This window comes from Somniosus microcephalus, chromosome 10 (genome assembly GCF_052327205.1).
Source record: "Somniosus microcephalus isolate GS21.2 chromosome 10, FLI_Smic_1.0, whole genome shotgun sequence".
Classification (NCBI taxonomy): Eukaryota; Metazoa; Chordata; class Chondrichthyes; order Squaliformes; family Somniosidae; genus Somniosus; species Somniosus microcephalus.
Window position 1 is genome coordinate 10,329,690 of NC_140996.1, and position 17,058 is coordinate 10,346,747.

Genomic DNA, 17,058 nt, shown 5'->3' on the forward strand with positions numbered 1-17,058 from the left:
GACCGTGAATCATGATGATTGCACGGATACAGGGTCACCCGCCAGTACCTTGCTTAAGTGGCTGTCATACATCAGCCCTCACAGTAAGGGGTGTCGTGATATTCGAACATAAAGCCTCATTCCCTCTACACCGAACATGTACATGTGAAATTTAAGATAATGGAGTTTAAGATGATCAAAGGAGTTGGTAGGGTAGATAAAGAGAAACTATTTCCTCTGGTGAGGGTGGGGGGAGTCCAGAACAAGGGGGCATCACCTTATGATCACCAGATCACACCATCATTTAGCAAAGGTGCTCTCCACATCACAGGCGACACGAGGTCCACTAATGGAAGTGACCAGTGACGCTGGACCCGGGGGAATATCCATTGTTGACCTGTCGGTTTGTAATGGTGCCCATAGATACCTCTCCTTTCCGTTTTAGGCAATTCTGGGTAACAAGAAGTTTGGTATGCAGCAGAATTCACGTAAAGATAGTGTGACTTTAACATTATGTTTATTGCTGTTAGCCGCAGTGCTGACATTCCAGTGTGGGACAGAATGGGAAAGAAGTCTTGCGGTTGAGGCCAATTCATTAAATATATTCAAGAAGAAGTTGGATATATTTCTTAAGGCTAGAGGGATCAAGGGATATGGGGAGAAAGCAAGGGACAGGGTACTGAGTTTGGATGATCAGCCATGATCGCATTGAATGGCGGAGCGGGCTCGAGGAGCCGAATGGCCTACTCCTGCTCCTATCTTCTATGTTTCTATGTTTCACATTTGGCAGAATATTTGATCATTGTGTTGAGTGGAATTTGTAAATTTTGCTTTCCATACACAACTAGCACACTTTCATAACCTTAAAATTAGAGCCAGGCCGTTCAGGGGTGATGTCAGGAATCACTGCTTCACACAAAGGGTGGTGGAAATCTGGAATTCTCTCCACCCCCCCCCCCCTCCTCTTCCCCCCCCCCCAAAAAAAAGCTGTTGAGCATAAACACCGGCACGGACCAGTTGGGCCGAATGGCCTGTTTCCATGCTGTAGACTCGATGTATTCTGTACGTCAGAGGACGGTATTTCCCCACTGCGTGCTCGGATTTAGGATAGAAAATGAAGCTCAGTCACATTAGCATGTTCGCACAACCTGCACCCGCCAAGTGAAGCAGCATCTTATTTGGCGTTAACACCTGGTTGCTTCATTTTAAGGTACAACACCTTTCTATATCTGTAAGTTGCATTTTAATTGGGCCAGCGGTATTGAATGGTGTCAAACGTGGTAACGACGGTCTTGCTATCTTTAATTAGGCTACAGCCATTCTGACGCCGATGTTCTTCATCAGTCCCTCGTAGAGGCCAACATTGCGACAGAAGTATGTCTCACTGTTCTGGATATGATGGCTTTATTCACACACGTTTTCAAGGTATGATCATTCAGATGTGGCGGATGTCAATTTGTCCGTTTTGAAATGGGTCTTTGTAACTTTCCAATGTCCCCTTCTCCCAGCACAGGGGGATACAAAAACAAATCTACCTATCCTTACACTTACTCGTAACACACGGAGTTACCCAGAGCCTGCAACACAGAAACAGGCCATTCGGCCCAACGGGTCTAAGCTGGTCCTTCCCGTGCAAGCGCAGGAGATGCAATGTTTACCTGTCCGTTTACCTCCTGCCTTCCCACTGTCCAGGGCCCCAAACACTCTTTCCAGGTGAAACAGCGATTTACTTGTACTTCTTGCAATCTAGTATACTGTATTCGCTGCTCACGATGCGGTCTCCTCTACATTGGGGAGACCAAACGCAGATTAGGTGACCGCTTTGCGGAACACCTCCGTTCAGTCCGTAAGGGTGACCCCGAGCTTCCGGTCGCCTGTCACTTTAATTCACCGCTCCACTCCCACTCAGACCTCACCGTCCTCGGCCTCTTGCATTGTTCCACTGAAGCTCAGCGTAAGCTCGAGGAACAGCACCTCATCTTCGATTAGGCACTTTACAGCCTTCTGGACTCAACATAGAGTTCAACAATTTCAGATCATAACCTCGGCCCCTATTTTTTCCAGATGGCAGCTGTTGATGATTCTGCCATTCCCTTTTGTCATTTAATCTCTCCTGCCTTCCACCCTTTCTCAGACCCTCCCTTTTGTTCTTTCCTCCCTTTCCCTGCACCTGGTTAAAACCTGTTACGTCTCTAACTTTTTCCAGTTCTGACGAAGGGTCACAGACCTGAAACATTGACTCTGTTTCTCTCTCCACGGATGCTGCCTAACCTGCTGAGTGTTTACAACATTTTCAGTTTTTGTTTCGGATTCCAGCATCCGCAGTATTTTGCTATTGTGCTGGTCCGTGCCGGTGTTTCTGCTCCACACCAGCCTCCTCCCACTCCTCTCCATCTCACCCCATCAGCATATCCTTCTATTCCTTTCTCCCTCATGTGTTTTTCCAGATTCCCCTCTGTTAACTTCTCGTTCTGAATACAGAAATGCCCCTTGTGCCAAGGTAAATTTAATTCTTGATTTGAAGGAAAACTTGTCTTGAATGTCAATTTACATTTTTTTTGGTGTGGAGATGCCGGAGTTGGACTGGGGTGGACAAATGTAAGAAGTCACACAACACCAGGTTATAGTCCAACAGCTTTATTTGAAATCACAAGCTTTCGGAGCGCTGCTCCTTCTTCAGGTGAAGTGGAGAAATGCATAAAGACACAGCTTATATAGTCAGAGAATCATGTCAGATGTTTACAGGTAACCTTTCCAACTGCCATTTATCACACCTCGGCAGAGAGATAATCACAGCAGTCAAAGGTGTGAATGGTGTCCAAACAGATCAGTCAGGGAAACATTACATCAAAGAACAATGAGGTGGGGTCACAAGGGGTCAAATATTGCAGATGCTGGGGTCTGTATGAAAAACAAAAAAACAGACAAAAAACATTGTCGGCGAAGAATCACTGAAAAGACTACACGATAACATCAACAAGTTCCATCCCACCATCAAACTCACCATGGACTACTCCTCAGAATCGGTCTCATTCCTGGACACACGAATCTCCATCAAAGACGGACACCTCAGCACTTCACTCTACCGCAAGCCCACGGACAACCTCACGATGCTTCACTTCTCCAGCTTCCACCCTAACCACGTTAAAGAAGCCATCCCCTATGGACAAGCCCTGCGAATACACAGGATCTGCTCAGACGAGGAGGAACGCGATGGACACCTACAGACACTGAAAGACGCCCTTGTAAGAACGGGATATGACGCTCGACTCGTCGATCGACAGTTCCGACGGGCCACAGCGAAAAATCGCATAGACCACCTCAGAAGACAAACACGGGACACAACCAACAGAGTACCCTTCGTCGTCCAGTACTTCCCCGGAGCGGAGAAACTACGCCATGTTCTTCGCAGCCTTCAACATGTCATCGATGACGACGAACACCTCGCTAAGGCCATCCCCACGCCTCCACTACTCGCTTTCAAACAGCCGCCTAACCTCATACAGACCATCGTTCGCAGCAAATTACCCAGCTTTCAGGAGAACAGCGACCACGACACCACACAACCCTGCCACAGCAACCTCTGCAAGACATGCCAGATCATCAACACAGATACCATCATCACACGTGAGGACACCACCCACCAGGTACATGGTACATACTCATGTGACTCGGCCAACGTTGTCTACCTCATACGTTGCAGGAAAGGATGCCCCGGAGCATGGTACATCGGCGAGACCATGCAGACACTGCGACAACGGATGAACGGACACCGCGCAACAATCACCAGGCAGGAGTGTTCCCTCCCAGTCGGGGAACACTTCAGCAGTCAAGGACATTCAGCCTCCGATCTTCGGGTAAGCATTCTCCAAGGCGGCCTTCGAGACACACGACAACGCAAAATCGTCGAGCAGAAACTGATAGCCAAGTTCCGCACCCATGAGGACAGCCTCAACCGAGATCTTGGGTTCATGTCACGCTACATGTAACCCCACCTGACGCAGGGTCATCCAGACTCGAGTCGACATTGGCTTGTTCTCTCTACACAGATGCGGCCGGACCTGCTGTGATTTCCAGCCAAAAAAAATGTTTTTTGTCTTTTTTTGTTTTTCATACAGACCCCAGCATCTGCAATATTTGACCCCTTGTGACCCCACCTCATTGTTCTTTGATGTAATGTTTCCCTGACTGACCTGTTTGGACACCATTCACACCTTTGACTGCTGTGATTATCTCTCTGCCGAGGTGTGATAAATGGCAGTTGGAAAGGTTACCTGTAAACATCTGACATGATTCTCTGACTATATAAGCTGTGTCTTTATGCATTTCTCCACTTCACCTGAAGAAGGAGCAGCGCTCCGAAAGCTTGTGATTTCAAATAAAGCTGTTGGACTATAACCTGGTGTTGTGTGACTTCTTACATTACATTTTTTTTAAAACACGTCAGTGTTACGGGATTTTAAAAGAATTAGCGTGAGAACTAGAAATCTGAAATGGAAAAAATTGAAATGCACAGCTCGATCGCAGCTGAAAATTCTTTTGTTTTAGATGCTGACTATTCAGTGCACTCCAGCACTTTTTTTTTTACTTCCCATTTGCTGTTAACATTAAAAATTGCAACGTGCTAGTGGAGCAGAAATAAAAAAAAGCACAGTGCCGGTGTAGCCACCATTTCAAGCAAATGTAGAATATGACTGGAGAAATACAACTCGTGGGGATGTGCTTTGATTCGATCCAAATGGATAAAGAGGGAGGGCAGTGTGGCTGGATTGCAGGAGATCCACAAGAAAGTCTTGCATTTTTATTCACGACCACCGGACGCCCAAAAGCGCTTTACAGCCAATGAAGTATTTTTATGAAGTGTAGTCACTGCTGTAATGTAGGAAACGCGGCAGCCAATTTGCGCACAGTAAGCTCCCACAAACAGCAATGTGATAATGACCAGATAATCTGTTTTTTAGTGATGTTGGTTGAGGGATAAATATTGGCCCCAGGACACCGGGGAGAACTCAGCTGCTCTCAATTCAAAATTGTGCCATGGGATCTTTTGCATCCACCTGAGAGCAGACGGGACCTCGGTTTAACGTCTCATCCGAAAGACGACACCTCCGACAGTGCGGCGCTCCCTCAGTACTGCCCCTCCGACAGTGCGGCGCTCCCTCAGTACTGCCCCTCCGACAGTGCGGCACTCCCTCAGTACTGCCCCTCCGACAGTGCGGCGCTCCCTCAGTACTGCCCCTCCGACAGTGCGGCGCTCCCTCAGTACTGCCCCTCCGACAGTGCGGCGCTCCCTCAGTACTGCCCCTCCGACAGTGCGGCGCTCCCTCAGTACTGCCCCTCCGAATGTGCGGCGCTCCCTCAGTACTGCACTGGAGTGTCAAGCTTAGATTTTGTGTTGAAGTCTCTGGTGTATTTTTTATTCATTCACTGGCAATGCCAGCATTTATTGCCCATCCCTAATTGCCCTAGAAGGTGGTGGCGGTGAGCCGCCTTGACAGCTGAGTGTCTTGCTAGGCCATTTCAGAGGACAGTTAAGAATCAACCACATTGCTGTGGGTCTGGAGTCACATAAAGGCCAGACCGGGTAAGGGCGGCAGATTTCCTTCCCTGCAGGACATTAATTAGTGAACCTGATGGGTTTTTACGACAATCTGGTAGTTTCATGGTCACCATTACTGATGCTAGCTTTTTATTCCAGATTTATTTAATTAACTGAATTTAATTTACAGTCAATCTATCTCTACATACATAATTAAGCCTCTGTGTATCTTGTGCCGTGCCTTAAATGTGTGCATCGTATCGAGGTGGTTACATTCTAACTAAAATCAGGGCACACCATCACAGTGTCAGGCAAGAAAGGATCTTCTGCCCATCTCGCCCACCTAGCCACAGTATTCCCATGGTGCATTTCTAATAATTAGGTACTTTCCTTCTGACTGTAGCAAAAAAAAAACGGTGATTGATGGAATTTTGTTGGGCAAGGGTATTAACCATTACGGAACCAAGGCGGGTAGCTGGAGTTAAGATACAGATCAGCCATGATCTAACTGAATGGTGGAACAGGCTCGAGGGGCTGAATGGCCTCTTCCTGTTCCGATGTTACTAATAACCAGGAATCCCATTTCTTGACATAGAGCTTATTTCCTTCTTGAAACCCAGTGCGGTTTCTTGTTCCACCACCCATGTCGTTATTTCTTTATCACAAACTAACCACCCTTTTAGTTTAAAAAAACAGTTCCCGCTCCATTTCCTATTTTCTTTCGTTGTCCTTAATTTGTAAATATGACCCCTTGTGCTTAAATTCTGTACACGGCAGAAAAGTTTACTTGGATCCAATTTGTTCAAACCTTTCATAATTTTTAACACTTTTCCCCTTCTCTTTTCAAGAGAGAAAAGGCCCATGCTCGTCAATGTTTCCTCTCACTTCATTCCCTGAAGTTCTGCAATCAACTGAATTTCCTTCCCTGTACCCCCTCCAATAACTGAATATCCTTCTCTGTACCCCCTCCAACAACTGAATATCCTTCTCTGTACCCCTCCAACAACTGAATATCCTTCTCTCTACCTCCTCCAATAACTGAATATCCTTCTCTGTACCCCCTCCAATAACTGAATATCCTTCTCTGTACCCCCTCCAATAACTGAATATCCTTCCCTGTACCCCCTCCAATAACTGAATATCCTTCTCTGTACCCCCTCCAATAACTGAATATCCTTCTCTGTACCCCCTCCAATAACTGAATATCCTTCTCTGTACGCCTCCAATAACTGAATATCCTTCCCTGTACCCCCTCCAATAACTGAATATCCTTCTCTGTACCCCCTCCAATAACTGAATATCCTTCTCTGTACCCCTCCAACAACTGAATATCCTTCTCTGTACCCCCTCCAACAACTGAATATCCTTCTCTGTACCCCCTCCAACAACTGAATATCCTTCTCTGTACCCCCTCCAACAACTGAATATCCTTCTCTGTACCCCCTCCAACAACTGAATATCCTTCTCTGTACCCCTCCAATAACTGAATATCCTTCTCTGTACCCCCTCCAATAACTGAATATCCTTCTCTGTACCCCTCCAATAACTGAATATCCTTCTCTGTACCCCCTCCAACAACTGAATATCCTTCTCTGTACCCCCTCCAACAACTGAATATCCTTCTCTGTACCCCCTCCAACAACTGAATATCCTTCTCTGTACCCCTCCAACAACTGAATATCCTTCTCTGTACCCCTCCAACAACTGAATATCCTTCTCTGTACCCCTCCAACAACTGAATATCCTTCTCTGTACACCCTCCAACAACTGAATATCCTTCTCTGTACCCCTCCAACAACTGAATATCCTTCTCTGTACCCCTCCAACAACTGAATATCCTTCTCTGTACCCCTCCAACAACTGAATATCCTTCTCTGTACCCCCTCCGATAACTGAATATCCTTCTCTGTACCCCAACAACTGAATATCCTTCTCTGTACCCCTCCAACAACTGAATATCCTTCTCTGTACCCCCCCAACAACTGAATATCCTTCTCTGTACCCCTCCAATAACTGAATATCCTTCTCTGTACCCCAACAACTGAATATCCTTCTCTGTACCCCAACAACTGAATATCCTTCTCTGTACCCCTCCAATAACTGAATATCCTTCTCTGTACCCCAACAACTGAATATCCTTCTCTGTACCCCAACAACTGAATATCCTTCTCTGTAACCCAACAACTGAATATCCTTCTCTGTACCCCCTCCAACAACTGAATATCCTTCTCTGTACCCCAACAACTGAATATCCTTCTCTGTACCCCAACAACTGAATATCCTTCTCTGTACCCCAACAACTGAATATCCTTCTCTGTACCCCAACAACTGAATATCCTTCTCTGTACCCCCCCAATAACTGAATATCATTCTCTGTACCCCTCCAATAACTGAATATCCTTCTCTGTACCCCTCCAATAACTGAATATCCTTCTCTGTACCCCAACAACTGAATATCCTTCTCTGTACCCCAACAACTGAATATCCTTCTCTGTACCCCAACAACTGAATATCCTTCTCTGTACCCCAACAACTGAATATCCTTCTCTGTACCCCCTCCAACAACTGAATATCCTTCTCTGTACCCCAACAACTGAATATCCTTCTCTGTACCCCAACAACTGAATATCCTTCTCTGTACCCCAACAACTGAATATCCTTCTCTGTACCCCAACAACTGAATATCCTTCTCTGTACCCCCCCAATAACTGAATATCCTTCTCTGTACCCCTCCAATAACTGAATATCCTTCTCTGTACCCCCCCAACAACTGAATATCCTTCTCTGTACCCCTCCAACAACTGAATATCCTTCTCTGTACCCCTCCAACAACTGAATATCCTTCTCTGTACCCCTCCAATAACTGAATATCCTTCTCTGTACCCCCTCCAATAACTGAATATCCTTCTCTGTACCCCCCAACAACTGAATATCCTTCTCTGTACCCCCTCCAATAACTGAATATCCTTCTCTGTACCCCAACAACTGAATATCCTTCTCTGTACCCCCCCAATAACTGAATATCCTTCTCTGTACCCCCCCAACAACTGAATATCCTTCTCTGTACCCCCTCCAATAACTGAATATCCTTCTCTGTACCCCTCCAACAACTGAATATCCTTCTCTGTACCCCTCCAACAACTGAATATCCTTCTCTGTACCCCCTCCAACAACTGAATATCCTTCTCTGTACCCCTCCAATAACTGAATATCCTTCTCTGTACCCCCTCCAATAACTGAATATCCTTCTCTGTACCCCTCCAATAACTGAATATCCTTCTCTGTACCCCCTCCAACAACTGAATATCCTTCTCTGTACCCCCTCCAACAACTGAATATCCTTCTCTGTACCCCCTCCAACAACTGAATATCCTTCTCTGTACCCCTCCAACAACTGAATATCCTTCTCTGTACCCCTCCAACAACTGAATATCCTTCTCTGTACCCCTCCAACAACTGAATATCCTTCTCTGTACCCCTCCAACAACTGAATATCCTTCTCTGTACCCCTCCAACAACTGAATATCCTTCTCTGTACCCCCTCCAACAACTGAATATCCTTCTCTGTACCCCCTCCAACAACTGAATATCCTTCTCTGTACCCCTCCAACAACTGAATATCCTTCTCTGTACACCCTCCAACAACTGAATATCCTTCTCTGTACCCCTCCAACAACTGAATATCCTTCTCTGTACCCCTCCAACAACTGAATATCCTTCTCTGTACCCCTCCAACAACTGAATATCCTTCTCTGTACCCCCTCCGATAACTGAATATCCTTCTCTGTACCCCAACAACTGAATATCCTTCTCTGTACCCCTCCAACAACTGAATATCCTTCTCTGTACCCCCTCCGACAACTGAATATCCTTCTCTGTACCCCTCCAATAACTGAATATCCTTCTCTGTACCCCAACAACTGAATATCCTTCTCTGTACCCCAACAACTGAATATCCTTCTCTGTACCCCTCCAATAACTGAATATCCTTCTCTGTACCCCTCCAACAACTGAATATCCTTCTCTGTACCCCAACAACTGAATATCCTTCTCTGTACCCCAACAACTGAATATCCTTCTCTGTACCCCCTCCAACAACTGAATATCCTTCTCTGTACCCCAACAACTGAATATCCTTCTCTGTACCCCAACAACTGAATATCCTTCTCTGTACCCCAACAACTGAATATCCTTCTCTGTACCCCAACAACTGAATATCCTTCTCTGTACCCCCCCAATAACTGAATATCCTTCTCTGTACCCCTCCAACAACTGAATATCCTTCTCTGTACCCCTCCAACAACTGAATATCCTTCTCTGTACCCCTCCAATAACTGAATATCCTTCTCTGTACCCCCCCAACAACTGAATATCCTTCTCTGTACCCCTCCAACAACTGAATATCCTTCTCTGTACCCCTCCAACAACTGAATATCCTTCTCTGTACCCCTCCAATAACTGAATATCCTTCTCTGTACCCCCTCCAATAACTGAATATCCTTTTTTTTCCCCCCCCAACAACTGAATATCCTTCTCTGTACCCCCTCCAATAACTGAATATCCTTCTCTGTACCCCAACAACTGAATATCCTTCTCTGTACCCCCCCAATAACTGAATATCCTTCTCTGTACCCCCCCAACAACTGAATATCCTTCTCTGTACCCCCTCCAATAACTGAATATCCTTCTCTGTACCCCTCCAACAACTGAATATCCTTCTCTGTACCCCTCCAACAACTGAATATCCTTCTCTGTACCCCTCCAACAACTGAATATCCTTCTCTGTACCCCTCCAACAACTGGATATCCTTCTCTGTACCCCCTCCAACAACTGAATATCCTTCTCTGTACCCCCTCCAACAACTGAATATCCTTCTCTGTACCCCCTCCAACAACTGAATATCCTTCTCTGTACCCCCTCCAACAACTGAATATCCTTCTCTGTACCCCTCCAACAACTGAATGGCCCAGAAATTCGTGTCGGGGGCTTCCCGCGGGTGCAAGCCCCCGACCTACACTTACCTAGCGCGCCGGCAGTTGAGGCCTGGGCCTGCGTGGATTTCCTGTCTGTGGCCCGGTCCAGCTCCCGGCGCGCTGTGCTTGCGTGATCCAGCGGCGTAGTTAGCGCGATGCGTCCGCTGGGATCACGTGAGCCACGGCCAACCAATCGGAGGAGGGAAAATCCCATTCATGAACTTGACAGAAAGAACTGTCAAACTCATGAAAACTCCGGCCCCCAAAACAGTACTTACCCTTAAAATAAAAAAAATATTAAATCACACTTTTTAAATAAACTATAAATAACATTAAATAACTATTTTAAATAATAATTTAAATTTTTGAAAAAAATAATTTTATAAAAAAACAGGGCTAAAAATACACTTACCTTACTTTAAAGTATTTAAAAATAATAAACCTGTGGAAAAAATGTTCTAATTTTAATTAATTGACCAATTACCTTTTAAAATGAAGTCCTTACGCCTGGTTTTTAAATGTGTAAAATGTGGAGGCCTGCACGCACGGAAAAACCTGTAAAAAAAAAAGGAAGTTCAACGCGCACGCGCAGACTCCCGCGCGCACGCTTTTGACCTCTGAACCCCTCTGTTCAGAGGATCGGAAATGCCGGTTTCCCGCGCATGCGTCGTGCATGCAAGAAACCGGCACTTCCATCGGGTTCACGCGTGAATACTCCGTCCGTACTCACGCGTTGGGACCCGAATTTCGGGCCATTATCCTTCTCTGTACCCCCCCAACAATTGAATATCCTTCTCTGTACCCCCCAATAACTGAATATCCTTCTCTGTACCCCAATAACTGAATATCCTTCTCTGTACCCCTCCAACAATTGAATATCCTTCTCTGTACCCCCTCCAACAATTGAATATCCTTCTTTGTACCCCCTCCAACAATTGAATATCCTTCTCTGTACCCCCTCCAACAATTGAATATCCTTCTTTGTACCCCCTCCAACAATTGAATATCCTTCTCTGTACCCCCTCCAACAATTGAATATCCTTCTCTGTACCCCCTCCAACAACTGAATATCCTTCTCTGTACCCCCTCCAACAACTGAATATCCTTCTCTGTACCCCTCCAACAATTGAATATCCTTCTCTGTACCCCTCCAACAATTGAATATCCTTCTCTGTACCCCTCCAACAATTGAATATCCTTCTCTGTACCCCTCCAACAATTGAATATCCTTCTCTGTACCCCCTCCAACAATTGAATACCCTTCTCTGTACCCCAACAACTGAATATCCTTCTCTGTACCCCCCCAACAACTGAATATCCTTCTCTGTACCCCCTCCAACAACTGAATATCCTTCTCTGTACCCCAACAACTGAATATCCTTCTCTGTACCCCCCCAATAACTGAATATCCTTCTCTGTACCCCCTCCAACAACTGAATATCCTTCTCTGTACCCCCCCAATAACTGAATATCCTTCTCTGTACACCCTCCAACAACTGAATATCCTTCTCTGTACCCCCTCCAACAACTGAATATCCTTCTCTGTACACCCTCCAACAACTGAATATCCTTCTCTGTACCCCCTCCAATAACTGAATATCCTTCTCTGTACCCCCTCCAACAACTGAATATCCTTCTCTGTACCCCCTCCAACAACTGAATATCCTTCTCTGTACCCCCCCAATAACTGAATATCCTTCTCTGTACACCCTCCAACAACTGAATATCCTTCTCTGTAGCCCCCCAACAACTGAATATCCTTCTCTGTACCCCCTCCAATAACTGAATATCCTTCTCTGTACCCCCTCCAACAATTGAATATCCTTCTCTGTACCCCCTCCAACAATTGAATATCCTTCTCTGTACCCCAACAACTGAATATCCTTCTCTGTACCCCCTCCAACAACTGAATATCCTTCTCTGTACCCCCTCCAACAATTGAATATCCTTCTCTGTACCCCAACAACTGAATATCCTTCTCTGTACCCCAACAACTGAATATCCTTCTCTGTACCCCAACAACTGAATATCCTTCTCTGTACCCCAACAACTGAATATCCTTCTCTGTACCCCAACAACTGAATATCCTTCTCTGTACCCCAACAACTGAACATCATAGAAACATAGAAGATAGGAGCAGGAGTAGGCCATTCGGCCCCTTGAGCCTGCTCCGCCATTCGATGTGATCATGGCTGATCATCCAAACTCAGTACCCCGTACCTGCCTTCTCCCCATATCCCTTGATCCCTTTAGCTCTAAGAAATATATCTAACTCCTTCTTGAATATATTTAAAGACTTGGCCTCAACTGCCTTCTGTGGTAGAGAATTCCACAGGTTCACCACTCTCTGGGTGAAGAAATTCTTCCTCATCTCTGTCCTAAATGGCTTGCCCCTTATCCTTAGACTATGACCCCTGGTTCTGGACTCTCCGACCATCGGGAACATTCTACCTGCATCTAGTTTGTCCAGACCTGTCAGAATTTTATACGTTTCGATGAGATCCCCTCTCATTCTTCTAAACTCCAGCGAGTATGAGCCCAATCGACCCAATCTCTCCTCATACGTCATTCCTGCCATCCCAGGGATCAGCCTTGTGAATCTTCGCTGAACTCCTTCCATGGCAAGAACATCCCTCCTCAGATAAGGCGACCAAAACTGCACACAGTACTCAAGGTGTGGCCTCACCAAGGCCCTGTACAACTGCAGCAGGACATCCTTGCTCCTGTACTCAAACCCTTTCGCTATGAAGGCCAACATACCATTTGCCTTCTTCACCGCCTGCTGCACCTGCATGCTTACCTTCAGCGACTGGTGCACAAGGACACCCAGGTCTCGTTGCACTTCCCCTTCTCCCAATCTATTGCCATTCAGATAATAGTCTCCCTTTCTGTTTTTGACACCAAAGTGGATAACCTCGCATTTATCCACGTTATATTGCATCTGCCACGCTTCTGCCCAATCACCCAACCTGTCCAAATCATCCTGGAGTTTCTCGGTATCCTCTTCGCAGCACACACGCCCACCAAGCTTTGTGTCGTCTGCAAACTTGGAGATATTACATATAGTTCCCTTATCTAGATCATTAATGTATATTGTGAATAGCTGGGGTCCAAGGACCGATCCCTGCGGTACCCCACTAGTCACTGCCTGCCACTCGGAAAAAGACCCGTTAATTCCTACTCTCTGCTTTCTGTCCGCCAACCAGTTCTCTATCCAAGTCAATACCTTGCCCCCAATCCCATGTGCCTTAACTTTACACTAATCTCTTATGCGGGACCTGATCGAAAGCCTTTTGAAAGTCCAAATACACCACATCTACTGGTTCTCCCTTACCTATTTCCCAGTTACATCCTCAAAAAATTCCAGTAGATTAGTCAAGCACGATTTACCTTTTGTAAATCCATGTTGACTTTGTCCAATCCTGTCACTGTTTTCCAAGTGCTCAGCTATTACATCCTTTATAATGGACTCTAGCATTTTCCCCACTACCGATGTCAGGCTTACCGGTCTGTAATTCCCCGCTTTCTCTCTACCACCCTTTTTGAATAGTGGGGTAACATTAGCTACCCTCCAATCCATGGGTACAGTTCCAGATTCCAGCGAATTTTGGAAGATGATCAGCAATGCATCTACTATTTCTAGGGCCACTTCCTTAAGTACCCTAGGATGTAGATTATCAGGCCCTGGGGATTTATCGGCCTTCAAGCCCATCAATTTCCCTAACACCATTTCCCTACAAATACTGATTTCTTTCAGTTCCTCCCTCTCATCAGACCCTATGTTCTCCAACATCTCTGGGAGGTTATTTGTGTCCTCCTTTGTGAAGACAGAACCAAAATATGCATTTAATTGGTCGGCCATTTCTTTGTTCCCCATTATAACTTCCCCTGCTTCTGACTGCAAGGGACCTACACTTGATTTCACTAATCTTTTTCTCTTCACATATCTATAAAAGCTCTTACAATCAGTTTTTATGTTCCCTGCAAGCTTACTTTCATGTTCTATTTTCCCCATCTTAATTAATCCCTTTGTCCTCCTTTGTTGAATCCTAAACTGCTCCCAATCCTCAGGGTTACCGCTTTTTCTGGCCAATTTATATGCCCTCTCCTTGGATCTTATGCTATCCCTAATTTCCCGTGTTAGCCACGGTTGAGTCACCCTTTTTGTTTTATTCTTATCCCAAACTGGGATGAACAACTTCTGTAGTTCATCCATGCGGTCTTTGAATGTTTGCCATTGCCTATCCACCGTCAACCCTTTGAGTGACATTCCCCAATCAATCCTACCCAATTCGCGCCTCATACCATCGTAGTTTCCTTTATTTAAATTCAGGACCCTAGTCTCCGAGTCAACTACTTCACTCTCCATCCTAATGAAGAATTCTATCATATTATGATCGCTCTGACCCAAGGGGCCTCGTACAACAAGATTGCTAATTAATCCTCTCTCATTACATAATACCCAATCTAAGATGGCCTGATCTCTGGTTGGTTCCTCGACATATTGTTCCAGAAAACCATCCCATAAACATTCTAGGAATTCCTCCTCCACAGTATTTTTACTAATTTGGTTAGCCCAATCTATATGTAAATTAAAGTCACCCATGATGACTGCTGTGCCCTTACTGCATGCTTCTCTAATTTCCCTTTTAATGCCATCCCCAACTTCTGTATTACTGTTTGGAGGTGTATATACCACTCCCACTAACGTTTTCTGCCCCTTGATATTTCTTAGTTCTACCCATACAGATTCCGCATCATCAGAGTTAATATCCTTCCTTTCAATTGTGTTAATCCCCTCTTTAACCAGCAATGCTACCCCACCTCCCTTTCTTTTTTGCCTATCCTTCCTAAATATTGAATACCCCTGGATGTTGAGTTCCCAGCCTTGGCCACCCTGGAGCCATGTTTCTGTAATCCCAATCAAATCATATTCGTTTACCTCTATTTGCGCAGCTAATTCATCCACCTTGTTCCGAATGCTCCTTGCATTAAGACACAAAGCCTTCAGGCTTGTTTTTTTAACGCTCTCAGACCTATATGAATTATTATTTACTGTGACCATGTTTGATTTAAACCGTTGAGTTCTTTGCCTTCTAATTTTGTTTTTCTCCTTCCTGTCTTTTGCTTTTTTCCTTGTTTCCCTTTCCTCTGTCTCCCTGCTCAGGTTCCCAACCCCCTGCCACTTTAGTTTAAACCCTCCCCAACAGCACTAGCAAACACTCCCCCTAGGACATCGGTCCCGGCCCTGCCCAGGTGCAAACCGTCCCGTTTGTACTGGTCCCACCTCTCCCAGAACCGGTTCCAATGTCCAGGGAATTTGAATCCCTCCCCCTTGCACCATTCCTCTAGCCACGTATTCATTTGAAATATCCTCCTATTTCTACTCTGACTAGCACGTGGCACTGGTAGCAATCCTGAGATTACTACCTTTTGAGGTCCTATTTTTTAATTTACCTCCTAACTCCCTATATCCTGCTTTTAGGACCTCATCCCATTTTTTACCTATATCGTTGGTGCCTATGTACACCACAACAACTGGCTGTTCGCCCTCCCCCTCCAAAATGTTCTGCAGCCGCTCCGAGACGTCCTTGACCCTTGCACCAGGGAGGCAACACACCATCCTGGAGTCTCGATTGCGGCCGCAAAAACGCCTATCTATTTCCCTTACAATTGAGTTCCCTATTACTATAGCTCTTCCACTTTTTTTCCTCCCAGCCTGTGCAGCAGAGCCACCCATGGTGCCAGGAAGTTGGCTGCTGCTGCCTTCCCCTGAGGAGTCATCCCCCCAACAGTATTCAAAGTGGTATATCTGTTTGAGAGGGGGATGGCCACAGGGGATTCCTGCACTACCTGCCTGCGCCTCTTACTGTGCCTGCTGGTCACCCATTCCATTCCTGCCTGTACACCCTTTACCTGCGGTGTGACCAATTCGCTAAATGTGATATTCACGACGTCCTCAGCATCGCGAATGCTCCAAAATGAATCCATCCGCAGCTCCAGTGCCGCAATGCGGTCTGTCAGTAGCTGCAGCTGGACACACTTCCCGCACACATAGTCGTCCTTCTCTGTACCCCCTCCAACAACTGAATATCCTTCTCTGTACACCCTCCAACAACTGAATATCCTTCTCTGTACCCCCTCCAACAACTGAATATCCTTCTCTGTACCCCAATAACTGAATGTCCTTTTCTGTACCCCCCCAACAACTGAATATCCTTCTCTGTACCCCCCCCCCCAAAACAACTGAATATCCTCCTCTGTACCCCTCCAACAACTGAATATCCTTCTCTGTACCCCCTCCAATAACTGAATATCCTTCTCTGTACCCCCTCCGACAACTGAATATCCTTCTCTGTACCCCCTCCAATAACTGAATATCCTTCTCTGTACCCCTCCAATAACTGAATATCCTTCTCTGTACCCCTCCAATAACTGAATATCCTTCTCGGTACCCCTCCAATAACTGAATATCCTTCTCTGTACCCCCTCCAATAACTGAATATCCTTCTCTGTACCCCTCCAATAACTGAATATCCTTCTCTGTACCCCTCCAATAACTGAAT

The 17,058-nt window shown here is 45.8% G+C and overlaps 1 protein-coding gene across 8 annotated transcripts in view; it reads left to right on the forward strand.

Moving 5' to 3' along the window:
• The window catches only part of LOC147111436 (dedicator of cytokinesis protein 9-like), a 499,826-nt gene that overhangs the window by 408,194 nt on the left and 74,574 nt on the right, over window positions 1–17,058 (forward strand). For all 8 annotated transcript variants that reach the window (XM_085998427.1, XM_085998430.1, XM_085998428.1 and 5 more), the window contains exon 39: window positions 1,289–1,404. In XM_085998427.1, coding sequence (XP_085854553.1) covers window positions 1,289–1,404 — 116 coding nt within the window. The remainder of the gene's footprint in view (window positions 1–1,288; window positions 1,405–17,058) is intronic.